General features: G+C 40.7%; 1 protein-coding gene across 5 annotated transcripts in view; it reads right to left on the reverse strand.

Moving 5' to 3' along the window:
• Positions 1-3,351: 3,351 nt before the first annotated feature.
• LRRC28 (leucine rich repeat containing 28) overlaps positions 3,352-20,497 on the reverse strand; it is a 55,113-nt gene continuing 37,967 nt past the window's right edge. For 2 of the 5 annotated variants that reach the window (XM_005521610.3, XM_014251289.2), the window contains exons 7-10: positions 20,154-20,256; positions 16,551-16,726; positions 14,193-14,352; positions 3,355-11,311 (exon numbers count right to left, since the gene is read on the reverse strand). In XM_005521610.3, coding sequence (XP_005521667.1) covers positions 11,239-11,311; positions 14,193-14,352; positions 16,551-16,726; positions 20,154-20,256 — 512 coding nt within the window. In that variant the 3' untranslated portion in view covers positions 3,355-11,238. Of the gene's footprint in view, positions 11,312-14,192; positions 14,353-16,550; positions 16,727-20,153; positions 20,257-20,497 lie in introns of all 5 variants that reach the window. The other 3 variants (XM_088063118.1, XM_088063117.1, XM_088063119.1) reach the window with 3 other exon arrangements.

The raw sequence follows: 20,497 nt of genomic DNA on the forward strand, positions 1-20,497 counted from the left end.
CCCAGGCACCAAAATGTCACTCGGCAAACTAATGAGGGGTTTGGAGTAAGAGTGTCCCTCCAGATCTGTCCAGGAGAGACGTGGCAGCCCCGGGGCTGCTGTGCCCCAAGGTGACGGACAGCTGTGGTGTGAGCAAACCTCTCTCAGCAGGACTGTCTAACTCCAACTTAAAAATTGAGCTTCTGTTTCAAGTCAGATTTTCCCCTGATGTGCCTCATCCTGCCCAGAGACAAAAATAGAGGAAGTGAGAAAACAGACCTTTATTACCAACTGCAATCCCCACTGCCCAGCAACCAGCTCTACGCTCCCTGTCAGCCTCGCATAAAGAGAAAATAATAAAACCAACAGCCCGCACGACCCACAAAATAAAATATAGACAGCGTGAGCCTTTATGCAGCTCAGTCACCACGTGTCTGCAAGCTGAGCAGAGGAGAGCAGCAATCCTTGTCCTAGACACTGTCTAACCTCTGCTCCAGCTCTGAATGTGCTTCAGGGGGTGACCACAACCATGTCATTAGGTAAACTGGGTCTCCTGTCTGTCCTGCTGGATAGGATGACCCCTTTCCAGGATTCCTCATTATTTACCTACACATAGTAGGCCATTTATAATTTATTTTTTTCCTTGCTGGAAAGGAAACAAAAGCCAGTGGATTCAGTGGTGAGGATAATGCAATAGTTCCATCAGGGTTAGGCTGCCAGGCTGTGTGCAGTTGTGGTGGGGAACATGAGGAGGGCTGCAGGCTGCTGCTGGCACTGCCAACAATAATTACCCCTAACCAGATCATGGGTACACCCTGTTCCCTGCAACACTTGGGATTTCCAGACCGAAACATATCTCAGGCAGATACCGGGGCTGTTTCTATTCCTCCTAATGTCCACAGCGAGGCTTAAGGGGTCCACACAGGACTGCTTATGCAAAGCTGGTATTTAACAAATTATTTGGATGAGCCAAAGTAAATAGGCAATGGGGACACCATGGAAAACAAAGGAGCAGTTTTAGCTGAAGGAGCATGTTATGCCTTCACAGTATTTTATGAGGAACACATTAGCCCTGAGGGAAAAGTGTGAGGAGATAAATCTCAAGTCATTATATAAAAGATATTTGAACAGCTCCCCAGACCACCAGAGACACCCACCTTCTCCCCATCCATGGACTTTAAAGAGAAAGGGCAAAATGTCTTGAACTGTCTCCCACCCCTTCCCATCTTCTCTTTCTCCCTGTCCTGCAACAGCCCAGGGCAGCACTGCAGTTTCCTGGATGCAGCTGGGAAGTACTTGCACAAACAGAGCAGCACTGCTGGCTCTCAGCACATCCATGGGGACAGAGCAGCACCTCCCTGCCGGGCACTTGCTGTAACACTGGAGCCCCAGAGTCTGGGCTCCGGGGAGCACGTTCAACCTCTGGCATATAACCCTGCAATCTGATCTCCCGTGTGGGCCATCCCTTCCCGCCTCCAAGGCTCCCTACCCTGGGCACCAGCTTAACCCACCTGCTCTGAGCTGTTAGCTGCTCAAGCATGCTCCTCTAACACGGAATTTATCTGCAGTTTCTGGGATGCTGATAGAACCTGCCTGCCTAGGACAGGCAGGGACAGTAGGACGAGAGCCTTCTGGAGCTGCTGCAAAAACAGGCCACAGTCCAGTCGAGCATTAACCCCCAGGACCACTCCCAAACTCGGCAGCAACAGTCCAGCCAGGAATTTGAAAGGCAGTGAGATGTTCCCACAAACAGGCCAGCCCTTTGGCAGATGGGGGCAGGAGGGCCAGGGCGGCACACAAACACAAGCTCTCATAAGGGCATAAAGAGCTTCTGTTTCCCGACACACTGCAACAGCGGCAAGGCAGAGGCAGGGAAAGCAGCAGTCCCGGGCCACGTGGCAGGTCAAACCACCGCCCAGTTTGTTGGCATCCTCCAAAGTTTAAATACGCTTTGGGCCAGCAGTGAATCATCCCTGGCAGGTAAGAATGATATTAATTTATGACATGCCAAGTGCAAGCAGATCTTTTGGTGTCAGTCCAATGGTTTTAGCCTTATTAACACGCGGCGATGGCTCAGGTTGCAGCTGTGCACATTAAACTCTGGCAAGTGGCATTTTAAACAATGACAAACTTCAGAACAATCACTCCACACATGGAGCCAGGCCAGGCAAAACTGAAGGGTGGCAGAATAAAGGTCAAGGGGGGAACCTGTTTGTCTGGGAGAGGAACAGGTGGCCCGCTTGGGTTGCTGCAGGGTCTTTAAACTGTCTGAAGGACACAGTCAGGGATCATTTTAACCCATTAAGCTGCTTAAGCCTTCCCTTACACCGGTTTGAACTTCGAGAAAGCATTAAATCTTAAAGAGCTTAGTAATACATCTTTAGGAAAGCTCTCCCCTGTGCTTATGCATCCAGAGTGCACATGCTGCAATGTGGACAGGCACATCCTTCCCGTGACAGCAGGACCCCTCTGGCAGCTGAGCCAGATCTGAGCAGCTACAACACAGAAAGCTTTAAAGCCCTGCACCAGAGCAGAATGTCACACTGGGACACAGACGACAAGGGGAACATGTCCCCATCACCACTATGCCACTCAGCAGGCCTGAGGACACTGTCAGAGAGAAAAATGTTTCCTTAGCAGTTCCTCCCTCACCAGCTTCACACAGGACAAGGAGCAAACTGCGGCTGCCGAGACCCTGGGTTGTGCCCATGGAACTCAAACCACATCCAGCGAGGAGGGCTGTGTCAGACAGTGACTTCTGAGGGCAGCTTCTTACCTTAACACCCAGGCAGAGCAAAGTCAGTCCAAACCATTTCTGCCAGCTGTGTTTGCACCAGAAAATAGGATGATGGAGACATAAAAGACATTTTCATGGCAGGAAACATAAATATTCCATGCCATGTTTCAAAGCTGTATTTCTCAATTTGAAAAACATCAAAATAGGTTTTTTTTAAAGTGTCAAAAGCCAGATGTTTCAGAATAAAACAGCAGAATAAGACCTGACATGTAACAATGTTTGCCAATGCAGTGCTTCCAAACCAGTCATTTTCACAATTTTTCATTTGTCCCCTCTCCACCCAGTCTTATCCTTGCAAGAATTTTTATTTTCCAACCAGGTACTTCCCAAAAGAAAGAATTTTGAGTAATAAATCAGATCTTGTTAAATACAAGGATCTAGCTACAGACAAGATCTGATCCAAAACAGAACCGGGTGTAAATTTATAAAGAAGTAGTCCTCTGTAATTTAAATACCAGGTGTGTGGATATATTTATTCCCAAATGAAATTAAAGGAATTAAATTCTTTTGTAACAAGGCACTTTTATTCTGGAATAGAAGCATCCACATATGAAATTAATCAAGAATAGCTAAAGCCACAGTAAGGTCTCAGGCTACTGACTGTAAGTGAAAACAGTAAATTCATTCTGCCTTTTGCAGTTTCTTGCTACATAACACACCAGATCCCCCTGGATAAATGTTCCTGTAAGTAAAAGACCAGTCCCAGCATGTCTGCGAACACCTCATGATAATACTTCAATGAGATGGACTGGAATCAATATTTTTCATCTTGGCAGCTCGGGGCCAGCGAGCAGGAGCTGGGCAGGGCTGGCAGCCAGCGCGACACCGGCACGGCGGGGAAGGCAGCTGGCACAGCATTGACCTGGAAAGACATTTCTAGCTAGTAGGTATCAGTTCCTGCACCACCTGAGCCTCCTGGAGGGAGGAGGGAAAAAGGAGATAATTAAATAGAGGTTTTCAATTCAAACCTTCTCCCAAGTATCTTCATAGGGATCAGACAGAAGTTTGGCTACAGTTTACTGAGCTACTGGAGAAATTTGAGCTCCCGTGTTTCATAATGGAGGCTTAAGAGCCAGGATTAGATACTGCTAGATCTAAAAACCCGATACAAAGTACTGATTTAATATACATTAATTCATTAATTCAAATTAGATATCCCTCAGTTTATCTGCAGCCAGAACAGAACATGTATTTGTGATCCGGGTAATTGTGATTAGATGGTGTCTCTGATGGAGCACAAACCTGTGTCACTGTGCAGGTAACAAACTGCTTTAATACTGGTCATAACAGGACCATAGCAAGGGTCTGTTTTCCAACCAGAGAGCAGAACATTTTCTGGTCAGGAGTGAGGACTCAGGGAGGAAACAAGGGCTATTTACAACTATACAGGCAGAGAAACAGAAGAGGCATTACACTGTGAAGAGTAATGAGCATGTCAAAAGTATAAAATCAATCTTAATTCTACAAAGATGTAAGATATAACTAAACTCCCTATTGGGCAGTTACTAAGTTTTTATAGAAACAAAGATACAGAACAGTAAGGTGTGAATATAGAGAATAATTAATCTTGGTACTTTTAGACATGGGGCTCTCTACTGCCTGGACATCCCACTGTTTTTCATCCTGCTTTAAAAGGAGCACTTACCTGGAATTCATATCGGAGACCTTGCCAACCCTATTCCAAGCTAGGCATTCTGAAGAAAGTTAAAACTGTTTTTCTTGGTAATTCTTCTCTTCATGTATCATCTCCATTGATTGAGCTTTTTGCAAAATGAAACTGGAGAGCCAACAGAGACACAGTAAAATCAAAGGCGGCCAAATTCAAGTCCATGCTCAGGCTGCTTTGGAACTTCAGTGCCAGCAAAGCAATCACAAACTGACCCAAAAATATTCAGCTTGATTCTTCTAATTGCTTTAACTATAAAAATCAATGGTTAGAACTCTGTAGTATAAAGGAAACCTAGTAAGATTGAAATAATGGCTGCAAGTGCAAAATCTTAGGAGTTCAAAGCACAACAAACCAAAACTGGCATATTTAATACAATTAGTTAATATTTACCCCTAGAAGAAACACTGGTTATCTTCTTATTCTTCCATAAGATCCAGGCAATGCTGTCAGTATCTTTAGACCATACCTGCATTTTGATGAATTATGAGCTCTCTTTTTCATTCCTAAACAAAATGTTAGTGTTCCCAGTGGACTCTACATGCACCAAAATGGGATTTAACAATGCTTTTTTCTTTTTTGCTTTCTTAATAAAATATCTTGATTTGCTGTTGTAATAGTGCACTTAGAGAACATTCATAGTGCTGATCAATAAACAAACACAGTACTGCATTTTTCATTACAAGAAAACTTTCTCAACTGATATTGAGAAAAAAAGCAACTCCTAATAATTTTGTGAGGTTCACAGCAAATGACAGCAGAACACCTTGGGGTGTCCCGTGGCAGGGCCAGGATTTGGATGATCCTGATGGGTCCCTCCCAGCTCAGCATATTCTGTGATTTCATGGCCAGTCCTCATCAAGTGGCCACAAGTCATATTTAGCACCAGGACAGGGCTCCATGAGTGGCAGCTTTCTCTGGCAGAAAGAGCCAGTCAATATTTACATTCCTCATGAACATACAAAAGAGCATCAGGGTACTTGAGAAATTAGCCCTTGATTGCCACTTGGAAGGCATCATCAGAAAGTCAAATCACTTCAGCACCTCCAACAACAGAACTGCTTTCATTCTTGAGACTGGAGATCTCTCACAGATGTGTCAAGGTCTTTGCCTGGGAACAGGAGATGTCTGAAGGGCATAATGGGTGCCGAAAGAGCCTGACTTGAGGGGCTTGTTATTTAAAATGTGAAAAGATAAAAAAAGTGTATGGTCAGCTCCTGCTTTCTTTCTTGCTGAAGCAGCAGGCAGGAATCTGATAGTCCTGAGCCAGCTACAGGTAATACAGGTGGAACTCTTCAGTGCAGGATAGAGAGGGTTCTACTGTGATGTTAAATTGTTGCTGAAGTTGGGGGACACAGATGCAGTGGGTTCAACTCGTCTCTCAACTTCCCAAAATGTCACCACATAGAACATAAGCCCTAAATCTTGGCTTAGGAGTTACAAAACATCCAGTGCTTTTCCAAGTGAGATCTCAGCTCCTCTCATTTCCTGCATACAATAGCATTATTCAGTCACTGAAGTTTCCACTTAGCTTGCATTTATGCCAAGTACTTTTAATTGAAAAGGAAAAGGATGTTAAGCTCTCCCATTTCTTTCTTCCTAATTCATAAGGGACACATCAGTGGTTGGTAAAAGTTATAGGTTAAGGGTTGTTCTCCCATTTATTAAGGGACTCACATCCTCCTCCTGCTGCCAGCCAAACAGAGGTTACCTCCATTGCAAGGGTAGGAAAAGTCACCTTGTCACTTGTAAAATACAAAAAAGGCAAATCATTGTAAACTAACTACCAAACAGGCTTCAGGGAAGTCTGGACAGCACCTGAATCTGCAAGGTTTACAAGCAATCTGAGTCACCTTGGCCACCATAGGTCTCACTGGAGAATGGATACTGAGTATTCACCCAATACACTCACAGAAATCCGGACAGCATCCAGCTCAAAGAACTGATCACAACATGGAGAGCAGCAGCTTTGACTGAAGCAAAATGCTGCATAGCAAGGAGTGAAACAACTGGAAAAACAGATGCTTAATTTCTACTTATTTTTGGCAGCCTTGTTCCTATGATATCTTTTAAATGAGGGAAAAAAGGCTGCTGAATGCTGCTTAGTAAGGAATCCATGAACCACAGCCTCCATCTATGGACTATCAGGATGGCAGTACAGCCCTACTGAAACTTATTTTCCTTTTGATCAATTAGTGGAAGGGTCTGAAGTAACATTTCCATATGGGTTTTGTTCCTATTATGCAAGATCTGATGAACTACATCGTCTGAGACAAAGGGATTAAATTAATTGAAGTGGTGTTTTGGGCTTGGGAGTGTTTTTAGTGTCTTCACCCCACCTCTTCAGCCTTGGGACAAGAGACTCATTAGCTAATTACCATGCAAATGAACTGAAATGTAAATGAAGTGCTACATTCTAACATAGCTTAATAGTCCCAGGAGCAAGAATTTAGTTAATTTTAATGAACAGTAATTCTAGCCAAAAATATAATTTATTAACAAGCACATACAATAATTTGCACCACTAACTTTAAATAAACCATCTAGCAAGCTCACCTTCACACTAAATGACATTTGGTTAATACAGAGCAAGAAAGCAATGCACATGTGCTTTCCACAGACACAGAATGAACTCAGTGGCAAACCAAGTTCAAATCATAATCCAAAAAAGGGCACATAAAAGCAAAAGCAATGAAGACTTCACATGAACATTGCCGTTTCTTTCCACCAGACCTTTGGTCTCTTACAAAATAGGTCTGTAATACAAAAAAGTAATAAAAACTCTGGATTCAATTTATTCAGCCTCTTCCATCACAAGTCAACTATAACATTTTGCAACAACATGAGCAGTGTTAAGAGGGAGGTAAGAGGCAAACATAGTTACATCTTGGAATTACAGAAGAGCAGCTGCAGACAGAGCAGCAGCCATGGATTCTGGTGTTGTCCCACTTTTTGCAAGAAACACAAAGATGGTAATACACATTCTTCCCTCTCATCAATTAAAACTTGACCCATCCTCCACTGACATCAGGGCAAAAGTTCTGTTATCAGTGGTACTCTGGTGGGGCCAGAGTGGCCTTCAAAAGCCAGTTGTCCTCTCTAGTGACAGGTTTGTCACTCTCCAGTCTTCAGCTGGGCTGTGATGTCAGTAGAACCTGACACGCTGCTCCCACATGGGTGTTAGAACAGTCCTGTGCTCCCTTCAATGCCAGAAAAAGGGATTCAGCAGAATTCAATCTGCAGAAATTGAAGCCAACTTGGCAATAAACAGCACCGCTCTGCTCAGAGCAACATCTCAACCTCACCACAACCAAGTAAATAGAAGGTTTGTAATGAACCGTGGCGAGAGCCCAGGAGAAGCATCAAAACAGAAAAATACACATTTCTTTATATTAGACCTTGCTTTTTGCACAGGAAAGGGCATTTCTGATCCTCTGAGGGATGATGAGGAAGGTTTCCAAGAACAGTGTTCCGAACGTAACAGTGTCCATGACAAAACCACTCAAAAGGATTTTTAAACAAAGCCAGAGATTCCTCCGTTTCCTTCGTGACAGAACAAAAAGCTACTTCTATATAGGGTTCAAATTTTATTAACATGGTGCCTGTTATCAAAACTTAAACAAAAATTATGCCTGTGATCACTGATTATAATGGGAGTTAATCTTAGAAAAATTTTATAGCAGTATCAATGGGTTAAAGATTTATTTTATTTCATTCTTCTTCTGCACCTTTATCTTTGTAATGCCTTGAGAAAAAAAACTAAAACTTTTCCTGCTCCAACCCTAAGTGAAGAATTAAGATCTACTGTTACAATAAAAAAACTTTTTAAATGGTCATTTTTTTTCAACATCTGGAACCTGATTTTTTTGTAGTACATACAAAACATTACCTCAGTGGGAACTAACCTGACAAAGAGGAAGAAATCAAAAATTACCCAGAAACAAACCAATTAAAGAGAAGTCCAAGCATTGTGGCACCTTGAAAAACCAGTGATGCACAGTTTGATCACCAACAAGCTCCCTCTCCCCTCTGCAATTTGCATAGCTGGCTCTCATACTTGCTGGTTATGAAATATTCTTACAGCAGAACAACTTTAGAAAAACTTGGACAAGTGAGAATGGAGTTATTTTTATCTAGAAGAATATCACCCAAAGATACAGATGAATACAAACACTGTTCATATTAAAAAAAACCCCAAAACATCAAACATTAATTTAAGCTGCATTCTCAGTCTATATATTGGCTTTCCCCTTCTTTGTTTTATAAAAATAGGGTATGACATTTCAGCTTCAATTGCATGTTTAAGTCATTTATTGAACATTCCATTCTTGAAATATCATCTATTAAAGTGTTAGTTAAGATTCATCCTGCTTATAGAACAGGCTAAATTTCTTCTGAACTGCACTTGGAGACAATAATAAAGAGACTGATAGAGACTCAATAAGAAATAACTAGATTATGGGAAGAAGAAAGAAAATAATAAATAAATAATTATAATAAAAAAATCAAGCTTCACTCTTCTTGACTCCTAACGAAACAAATGCTCATGTCTTTTAGGTGATCACAACCAGTTTTAACTCCAAAATAGTATTTACAGACTGAATTCAGATATAAACTGTGATTTCAAGTCTACAACTTGCTATAAAAAGAGGACAAAAACTTCCAAGAAAACATCTCCTTCAAAGACAGAGAAAGCCACAGTAAAAATAATACTGAAAATTCTTGATCAGAGTATCATATAAAAATTAATATCTGTAACACTACCATAGCTTTTATCATCTATTTTTTAAAAAAGTGGATTCTGTCCTACACTTGCACATTTCTGATACAGATATAATTGTACATGGGCAATTTACATCTCAGCTCTGAGGTACTGAAGGAAAAGGATAAAGCTGAAGATGGATTTTGCTGCCTCAGCAATGAACCCTGTGGGGTGGCTGGGCCTGCTGGGATTCCAACACAGAAACAAACCTGGGAAATGACACAGACAGAAATCCAAAAGCACCAAGGCTGCTTGGACATGGCTCTTTCCCCTACTGCAAAGCAGATTTAATAAATGGGATTTATTTTAGAAAGTTTCACAATTCTTAAGCAGTAGATGATACTTGCATTCCTGAAGGATTAAATTCTACATTTCTTAATGCTAATTCAACTCTCTAAAACCAACCCCATAAAACGAGGAAAGATTTTTACAAGTAACATGCACAACCTAAAAATTCCATCCTCAAAACTGCCTTTTTGGTACTCTTTTAAGCTCTTAAGATATTCTATTTATTGAAGAGATGCCAGGAAGCCTGCAGAGGGAACAAATGCTTCTTTGGCAACAGGAAAACATTTTAATGCCTCCTGCCTTCAAAGTACGCACACCTCACCACAACATATGCTAATACACTACCAAATAAGTCTCTTTATCTTGCCATTTTTATAACAAACTGTTTCATTCATATCTATTTCAACTTGTAACTACCTACTGCACAGAGCAGCACACTGTGCTAAATCAACAAGTGGTTTATACCACTTAACAATAAACTGTTTCAGTACAAAATCAAAATGTTTTGTCATGTAAGCATTTTGGGCCTTTTTTCCATCCTTTGTTTTTTATTTAAAATGAACAAGATGTAACAAAAAATTATTTCCACAAATAGGATAGTAAGTGGCAATTTACACCAAATTTGCCATTAATGTATGAAAACAAATGTCCCAGCCCTTCTGTGCAGGTATCCATGTATGCAAATATACCTGTGGATGGAGATACACACCTGCTCCTGGATTTCCAGCCTTCTCCAAGGGCACACAGTCCACTGACACACTTGGACAAATCAGCCAAATGCTAAATCTAGAAAAAGATCACGACCAGCTCTTTGCAGATCTATAGCCTGCAACTGTAAAAATGTAATAAACAGAAAGATTTCCTATCATATTACTAGTTGGGTTTTTTCCAAGGGAAATTGATACTTAAAGTTGTCTTCTTCCTGAAGAACTCAATGGAACAAAAGAACTATTTCTAAAAATAAAGCAATGAAAATTAAGAAAACACACCCTCAAACATGCTGGAGCAAGAGCCCTTAGTGTAGGCATCAGTACCAGCCTTCAATGAGGCAGGATCTTCAGTCTCCAGACATATCCTAGTTACTCCAATTAAATCACTGTGGTATTTAATGATACTAGAAAGAAAAGATCTGCTTTTAGAAAGTGGATTTAAATACCACAGAGAACTGTCAAAGACTTGGTATACAACTGGGATAACTCTGCTGGGGTAAACATTAAGGTGAGAGGGAGAAAATAAGGCTGAATTCTATGGAAAAGTCACTGGGATCCATCAAAGGCTTCTGCAGGCTTATAGCAATACACCTGATTGCAGCTGTAGAGGGGAAGAGGATAGGGATGAATAAGTGAAAATTTGTTTGCCATAACTGAACTTTTTTTTTTTTCTTTTCCTGTTAGAGGAATGCAATTGCCCCAAATGATGCAATGGGTCAACCTGAAATCAGGCACATTCGAAAAATACTGGAAATCCTGAAGTCAGAGCTCATGAATGTGTTTGGTTTGTGTGCTGCCTCAGAGGAGAGAGAGAAGTTAATACTTTTAAAAGCTCGGTATTTATACTTCTGAAAAGTTCCTGCAGTTCATCCAGATTTGATAGGGCAGGATTTAAGTGCCTCAGAGTGTTCCTGACTGGGCACTTCTGCTGCTTTGGCACACACACACACACACACACGGTATTCCAGTACCAAGGAGACACGGCATTGAATGCAGCTTTATACTGGCAGCACTCCTCAGCAGGTTGAAATGTTTATCAACTCAGTAGGTCAAAAGTCTGCAGACACTGGGTGGAGCAGCAGTATGCCACAAAACTAACAGTTGTCCTCCTAGGAGAGAAAAAAAAAAAAAAAAAAAGAAGGGGAGGGGGGGAACAGTTGTCAGTAAAGATTAAAGATCCTGGCTCCATTCCACACAGACAATGTGCTGGTTTGTAAAATACGGGATTAGCCCATCTCCACAGCCCAGAAAAAGCACAGGTTCATTTGCTGTCTCTGAGAGCCTGACACCAAGGCAGGGAAGCACTGCAGGGGTTCTGAAGGCCTCCCTGGTTTCTTATGCTCTGGATTTAGAGCAGCAGTATGTGGTTTTTCTCTCTGAGCAGGGTGTGGCTGAGTGTCACAGCCAGCAGGTTTAGCAGCTGACAGGAAAATAGCTGGTCAGCCTCAGCCCAGCTCCTGTGTTTCCTAAATTACTGCTTGTAGGCATGAAATGTCTGAAGACCATGTTCTCCCTGGTTAGCAGAGTGAACAAGCAGATCTTCAGAAAGGATAAGTGACAGGCAATGCTGTCACACAGCGTGGCAGGGATGGTACTGTGCAAGTGTGATCTGAGCCTCACAGTGACCCTGCTCCTGCCCCAGCCTGGCAGGGACTGAGATATCTGCCTTAAAAATTTTCAGATCTGTTTTTCACTAACCCAGAAATCACACTTTACCCAGTGCTCACGGCATCTGTGCTTTTTCAGATTCAGAAATCCAGTCCAACACTTAACTCTCCTTCCCTCTAAGAGGATACAGAATGTGATACTGAAATCCAGGCAGGAGTTACTGGCATGGATGTGGCATGTGCTAATCAGTGCTGTTCAAATGCCCAGGATCCCTACCCTGTGTGTTTTCATGGTCACTTTAAGCTCTTTAGAACAGAAACCTCGTCCTTCACATCTTTCTAAACCAGCTATCACACCTCCACAATTCCACATAATCTTACCATGTCAAGTGCACAAGCTATAGAGATAAGGATGACAGGCTGCCCTGTTTAGATCTCATTTTCTGTGGATTTGCATCAAATGTCAGCTACTTAAGACTGGATTCATTAAAGGCATTTTGCAGAACACAGTACATTCTTGTCTAAGGGAAGGAATGATAACTATTTTTGAAACAAGTGAAAACCATGCAGAAATAAATATTTTAATTATTATATTTTAGAATGTTAACACAGTGTTTTTCCAAAACAGCTCTAAAGTATGTTTTTGTGGAGTCTTACTTTAGTAATTCCTAAAGGTGTCTACTGATAATGTCTATCATCTTGTAACTGTAACTTCCGCAATGAGCAACGCTTAGCAATTAATTACAAAGTAGTCCAAACTACTCACATTGTTGAATTATTTAGGATAATAGATGGATTTAGTGACTAGCCAGTAGTTTTCCATCAATTTCTTAGAAAATGATACTGTTGAATGTTTGAAAGAAATTCTTTATAGCATGATTATAACATCTTATGACTAAGAATATTATGACTGTAATATGGAAGTAAATTATTTCACTCAACATGAAATACACTGAATTTCGACATATGATTGAAGTGTAACAGAGTGGCAAATTGAAGTGTGCAATCTCTGCAATCAGATTTTTCTAAGAAAGATGGCTTTTCCAAAATAGCATTTATACAGCCCTCTGGCTGCTGCCCAGATTTGGCATACCTAAGTTGTTTCATTCCATAAGGCTGAATTGCTTACAAATCAGATGCTTCTCACGTTACAAACTCACAGCAAACAGGCTGCGATACAGCGGTGTAAACCAGGTACCATCAACCTGAATCACCCATTAATCTCCTCTCTTCTATTAAAAATCTTCCTACTGAGAAGCAGTTTCTTGTTTTTATGGAAGGTAACTATCAAATTAATGGATTTCAGCAGGCCAGGAACTAAGTGGTGTTCCTGCATTACATAGACACCAACAAGGAATCTCAAAAACATTCCTTTTTAGAGCACCTTTCTTTTCTGCCCATCACCTTTACGTATATCCTTTGTAATTAATGGCTTGACTTGAATTCTCTAACAAGAACCTAACATCACCTTTTCTTGTTTAACTCCAAGTGACTTAGCTTTAAACCTCATTGATTACTTTTCAAACAGTACAAGCTGAAATTTCTCAGATGATACTTTTCCATTGCAGAAAGTGGATATTATGGCTCCTGGAAGGGTACAGTATCCACTCAGACTAATAAGGACTAGGGAAAGAATCACTGTGAAGCAATCAGGGTTCACCTTAAAGGTATTTTATAGCTTTACCTACATGAAGGCAACATTCCCTGAACCTTACCCCCATTTTGAGTCCCTTATGACTGTACTGTCCAGTAGGTCAGCAATTCTGTGTGGGCTTGTGTACTGGCGAATCCTGCAGACACTTTCACAACTGCTACAACCATAAAACTGAAGTATTATTAAAAACATGTATTGCTACAAAATGTATGCTCCTATGCAGAATGCTTCCACAACATATCTCAAGTTAATTAGCGTGGAAATTAAAACAAGAGTATTATACTGCGGAACATTTTAATTAAGCTGCAGCTTTAGAGCTTTTCTTCATCTTTGATCCTGCAGCACTTTTCATTTGGTGGTGGCAATCTGAAGTCAGGGTTGAGACCAACATGGCAATTACTGGTGTTAGGTACCACTTCCTTCCCAGGGCACAGAAGTGCCAGGCATGTGCTGCACTACCACAAACAGCTCAATCCCATCCTATCCAAACCCCTTCCTGTCTTACACCAGGCTGAGACAAGCATATCTGAAGACCCTTTTAACAGTCTAACAGCAGTATTTTGATTGACTCATGAATAAAATATTTGTCAACTTATACATGCAATCACAGGCCAGGGACTTTGGATCTGAAATGCTAAGTTTAAAAAAAAAATCATTAAGAATATGCTTTGTTCCATAAGGTGTTCTTCTTCCTAAATGAAACCCCAGTGTAATTTCCTGTATAATTACCCTCGATGCAGTCCTGCCATTGGAGTTTCCCTCAAGGGAAAGAGCTTTGGGTAGACAATGGTAAACATAGGCTGGCTGCAGCGGTGGCAGTGTCCCAAGGGACAGTGCAGCAATTCCAAGAGGCTTTTGGGTAGTGAGATTGGAGTCAGAAAGTTTAAATCTAGAAAAGAAAAGAAACAAAAAATATTTATAATAAAACGATTGCATGATAAAGTCAAACACAAGCATGGTCCATGAACAATTCAGAAAACAGCTGCCTCACATTCTTAAGGTTTTGTCAAAACAACAATGAGGTAATTCAAATTCCCACAATTACAGTGAGGCACATAGTGCTTTCCATGTCTAAATTCAAGAACTTGAAGTTAAATGGACAAGTTTAGCATCTGTGGGCATAAGTTTAACTGGACTAAAATACCCAGGTGAAAATACTATAGCTTGAGCAAACATCAGAAAGGATTAAAAGATCATGAAGGATTTTTAGGCACAGAGATGACCTAGACAGATGTTTAGTAACTAGTAACAATACAACATTATGAAAATGACATCAGTAGTATTTTAGTAAAATATTTCAGCAACCAATCCAGCAGGACAGCTAACCTCACTACAAAGCCCAAACTCCACCATCAGCAAAAACGGATTTGCAATATTTGAAATGACTTGAAATTCAATCCAACCCAGCATAATTCTCACAGGTCCAACCAAAGAGACCACTCTAAAAAGATCAATATATTCCTCATCTGTTAAGTGTTCCCCCACAGCCTACAAGATGCCATAATTTTCACCAAAAGGGACTCCGGGGTCATTTCCTGGGAAAGAGCCATCACTTTCCCAGGCCTGGTCCAAGCCACACGGTGTTTTATAAATAAAACCCCACATGCTAATCTCCATCTAGAAACTGAGAGACAGCCAAGACAGGTGAGTGTGTTTAGGTGCTGAGTAATCAAGACAAGATGCAGTACCTGATAAATCAGTTTTACGGTATCACACTGGTTTCAGCTTTCAAACACTGCAAGGTTGAAGCCCAGACACAATGCACCACAACAGCCCCAAGGAGGGGACGAACAGGACATTTGCGTCAGAAATGAAAGGTCACACTTTGCAGCCAAGCAAAGACTGAGGAAAAGTAGTCCAGTCACTCCTGTCACTTCCCCAGCAGCTGCCAAGTATTTAACAGCACTCTTGAAACTGCAAATTTAGGCAGTGACAGATGAAATCTGCTACTTTAATCAGATGTGCCACCTGCTTCCCCAGCACAGCATTATCGTACACCTGTCTGACACAGGCACTGCTCCTGCTCACCAAAACTCGAGTGTTGCAGTGGTAATGGCCACAGTCTTTAATAAGGTCACTCAGAATAGGATATATCTATGGGTGTGTGTATATGGATATATAAACCCATCTTTTTCAGGTTCTGCATCTTGGCTGAAAATAGGTGTAATCCTCACAGCCTTACACAAAACTGTTTACAAACCAGTCCTTAAACTGACTGTGCAGTATCATCTTCCCATTCCCAAACCAAACTTCACTGGCATCTTCAGGAACCACATCCACACAGCTGGATTCCAGAAATGATTGTGCAAGTCACAAGTGGGTGAGAAAAGACAGATCTCCTTGTACACTTTCCCTGGCAAAGCCGTGAGGATTTACTCCAGTGGCCAAGGTACAAGAGACCCTTTCCATAACCCCTCTAATCTTCCCACTGGAACTCTCCACTCTTCCGCTTTCTCCTTTGACCTTTAAAGCTGAGAATTCCCAAGATAGCATCAACAGTGGGGAGTCACAACACATCCAGATCTGAGAGGATCTGCAGGTTATCATCAGATATTGCTAACTCATGTGATTGCGTGATGCAGAACCAGATGAGCCAAGGGCCACTTTAGAGCAGAGAGCCTGAATTGGGGCAGAACTAAAGCAGCTCAGCTGTCACGCTGTGCTGAAATGGCCGAGGGCTGCTCGCGTTTCTTCTGCCTTATGTATAACAAGTCTGCCAGTTTAGGAGTGTGCAGCCTGGCAAGGAGCTGCATTGTTGGCTGATGCATCTGATCTTGCCTCAGGAACTGTATTTCTCCTACTTCCATTAAAGAGTTTCTCCTGAAAAAAAAGCATCCTTCTTCATACAGGCTTCAAGTAAGAAACCGTTTACAAGCACCACTTGACCTCAGAAATAGTCTCTGGAACTCTGGTTTTTGATATTGGACATTTTTGCTCTAATGCAGCATTTCAAACATAATTTGATTAAGTAAATCTTTTAAAATATAAATCCTTGCCCAAGCCTTTGAAGAACTATTAGAAATGTTCCTCTCACTGCCAGAAAACACTCTCACTTTCTGTAATCTGAAGGAAGCAGAAATTTCATACCTTTCAAAAACCTGTAGTAGGTGTTATAGAGGGTCCTCATGGCCAGTTCTTGCAAAGGCAGCACATGATCTGTTTCTGTCCCTATAGATTTCACCTCTGCTGGCAGGAACACAGTTAACCGGCCTGATGAAAAAGAGAGCAGTTTCACCTCTGATACTTGAATTGGAGAACCACAACTAGAAGGACACAAGACATTTAGAAAGTGGTTAGAAAAAAAATAATAAAAATAACTTTAAGGGGAAACCCAGATGACCAACCCAAAGTAAATCTGATACTGTTCTCACTTCAGCACCCCTCAAGGATTCCTCGCAGAGAGCAGTGCATGGTGGGGTTGACCTTTAAAGGTCCCTTCCCAAACTACTCTATGATTCTGTATTTCTAGATTCCCACCTTCTGTGATGTGCTAGACATGGGACATTTGGAGGAATTACTCATCAAATAACATAAAGAAACGAGAACACAATCCCAAGGGGGTGAACCAAGTATGCTATGTGCCCATCACTCTTCCCATGTGACAACCTCTTTTAGCCTCTTGTTAGTGAATGCTTTACTGAGGGGAGCAGTTTCCTACCCAACAGCTTGCTTTCTATGTCTTGGATCAACCAGCTAAAAACAATCATGGATTTCTCAATCATAACACACGAGGCAAACTCCAGCCCCCAAAAAATGTATTTTAAGTGCCACTGGGTGATTCTGTACTACACCTTTCCCCACAGAGTTCCCTTGGAGGGCACTGGGGTGGGTAGATGAAGGAAAAATAAAAACAACAGCCATGCTGTAGTGGGAAGATACCATAATAAGTCTATTAGCCTTGCCCTTCCCAAATCATATATGGAAAGGGAAGGTTATTTGGATCCAAGGAGAGAAACTTAGCTTGTAGTAAAAATAATAACTCTTTATGTGATCCCTGTTGTAAGCGATCATACCAGAGAGACACGCATAGGAAAATTCTACTAAGAGATTGGGGAAGTCAACAAGGGAATTGGAATTGTTTATGACAACTGAAATTTGAAGCCAAGAGCAACTTGTTAGGGCCAGTCCTAACAAATGGAACAGAAACACAAATTTGTCAGCCTTCCCAGATATTAGACCTAAAACGGAGGTAACTACTCTCAACCTTATCAGATGTGAAAGGAATCTCATAGTACTCCTCTGACAACAAAGAATCTCATCTCTTCTGATTAAAGGAGAAACAGCCCAGAGAAACCAAAAAAGAACAGCATCAAACACCAAGCAAGTCAATAAGTCTCTTGCTAAATATTTAATACTTTCCCACAACCCATTAGTGAGGCTAAAATATAAGCGGGAATTCAGAGATCCAGTATTCCAACGATCCATTCCCAATGAGTTAGTTATCACAATAAATAAATAAATCCATGATGTTGTATTTTCAAGCTAACCTCGCTAAGGAACAAACCCATGAACTCACTACAGCCTCTGCAGTTCAGAGCTGGGACATTTGGTCTACTTTATGTAAAGGGTGAGACTATTAACGTCACACACAAAATCCATGGACGTTAAAAACTGGAACAGAGGATGGTCTAAACAGCTGGGGGAAAACAGGAGCTGCAGAAGAAGCCTGGTGGATAAATAAGTGAGGGGAAAAAAACCCTGAGACCACCTATTGGCTGCCTTCAACAAGACTGACTGATCCCTAACTGGGGACTATGAAATCCAATCTGCAAAAAATAAGATCAAAATTTATTTTGAGTGCTGAGATCATCACCTCTCATATAAAAGACTTTTTTCAGTCAGTCTGACTGCAGGATGCCCAGACAGAGATTCAATACTTACACAAGGCAATTTATATTCTATTTTCAGAAATCAAGCTTTATGTCAGTAACAGCAGCTTGTCAGATTTTATTCTCCAGTGGAGGGCCAGACAGAGCACTAAAGCCTGGATCTTCAACTCTTGCCTGACCCATGAAAACCTTAGCCTGCTAACTAATGCTTTCTTGGAAAGAATACAGAAATTCTTCACATGACCATTATTACACAATTTTAAAGTCTCTCAGCACATTATCAAATAAAACCTTTGGTTTCTTAACAATATATATGTGCTCTTCCCATACTGAAATTTTTTTCTTAAAAATAATCTGTAATGTTTCAAGATAATTTTACAACAAAGACAAGGCTCTGTTTGGTGTACAAATACAAACATTATTTTTCTTACTAAAATTTCTCTCTTTTTACAATTCATTATTAAGGAAGAAAATCACTTTTCATTCCACAGAGGCATTACAAGAATCAATTTCACTGCAAAACTTGAAATTCCTTTAGTCTGTTCTATACTAGATTTTTAAGACTTGATTTCATAACTCTATACTAGATTTATCACATCAGAGATACCAGCAGGTGGTCTCACCAGCACTGTACATGTAAGAACAGCAAAAAGAACTGGTAGGATCTTCACAAAGGTCAGTGCAAAGATAAAATTATTTTAACTGAGTATAAGATGAAAACTTAAAAAAATCCAACAAACCAAAAACAAACAAAAAAAGGACGTTGTTGTATAAAACCACCTGAAATAGGCAGGATCATCTCCTGCATTATTATTACTGGTTTTGGTCACAATCAATACAATTCTGTTAAATTTAAGGTCAATCTAATGTCTGTCTAACAATTTACAATCAGTTCTGAAAGAAAAAAAGCTAGAATTTATCTTTCCTGAAAAACAAAATTAGTAAAAGCTTGCGAGTCACACAGTTCAGCAGAACTGTAATCCAACTGCAAGTATTTAAATATCACCAACCAGCTGACACGGGAATATTAGAAAAACCTTAAAATGCCAAGACTCAGCATCTCCCATACTGCAGCAGAGTGCAGGCTGTAGAGAGGGAATTTATATTTAATGCGAGATCTGCTGAGAGTGAGCATACCAGAAATTTATAATTAGATGGTAATGGGGACAATCCTCTTCTGATCAGTTTTACACCAGTAAGGCTCCATTCATCAGCGGCGCTGATCCTAATTTATGCCAGTGTCAGGGCAGAAAGAATTAAGCCAGTGTCCTACACAGACACTTTTTTTCTTGCATTCTAACCACAAACATGAGACAGCCCAGGATATTTTTAAAATCCACATGTAAAAATAAACCTGTCAATCCATAACTCCTAAAAAAAGTCCCTTTAGTTAGTAGGTACCAAGACCTACAAGAAGCTGATACTGGGATGTAAAATGATCGAAGGAACTGCAAATGATTTTTCAAGATATGACCCAAAATTTACACGAATGTGAGCACTTAGAAACAAAGAGATGCTGCAATATATTAAAAATTATTTTGTTCATTCTTTAGTTCTGGAAACTGTGTGAAGCCTACACTTTTGGCCAACTTTTAAATTCAGCTCTAGGCCTTACATTATTATTACAAATTCTTTCAGACTAGCTTCACTGTTATGCCTTAATACTAAAATAGTCAAAAGTCAGCAATTAACACTGAAGATTTATTACAAAAATAAAACAGAGCTGGGAGCTGCAGTAATCCCCTCCAAGTAACATCAGCTCTGAATCAGTCACAGACACACAAAAAATAACTAGTTGTATCATACAGGAGAAGTTTCACAAGGACAGGTACATAAGACATCTGAATTAATTCATACTTACCCACTGCAACCAATGACTTTATTATACAGATAAGATGGGAGGCCTTTCAGGTGAATATTGTTATCCACATAAACATACTGGAGTTCTCGAGAACGACCTAAATCTGGATTTGGAAAACAAGAAAAGTCAAGAGGAGAAAGGATAACATGGTGACAGTTATAAGCAATGCAATTCTCTTTAATTATAAATAAGCTAATCAGACTCAATGTAAGCAAACATAAATTAGTACTTCTCAGTTGTAAAATTTCAGCCGATGGTTTTATTATGGATGAGCTGAAAGGCTGTTTAGAAGCAAGCATTTCAAATTACTAAATCAAAACAAAGCCCCCTTTCAGAAGCCCTGA

Source organism: Pseudopodoces humilis, chromosome 16, assembly GCF_049639895.1.
Source record: "Pseudopodoces humilis isolate 2021_Gansu_Grassland_sample_001 chromosome 16, ASM4963989v1, whole genome shotgun sequence".
Taxonomy (NCBI): domain Eukaryota; kingdom Metazoa; phylum Chordata; class Aves; order Passeriformes; family Paridae; genus Pseudopodoces; species Pseudopodoces humilis.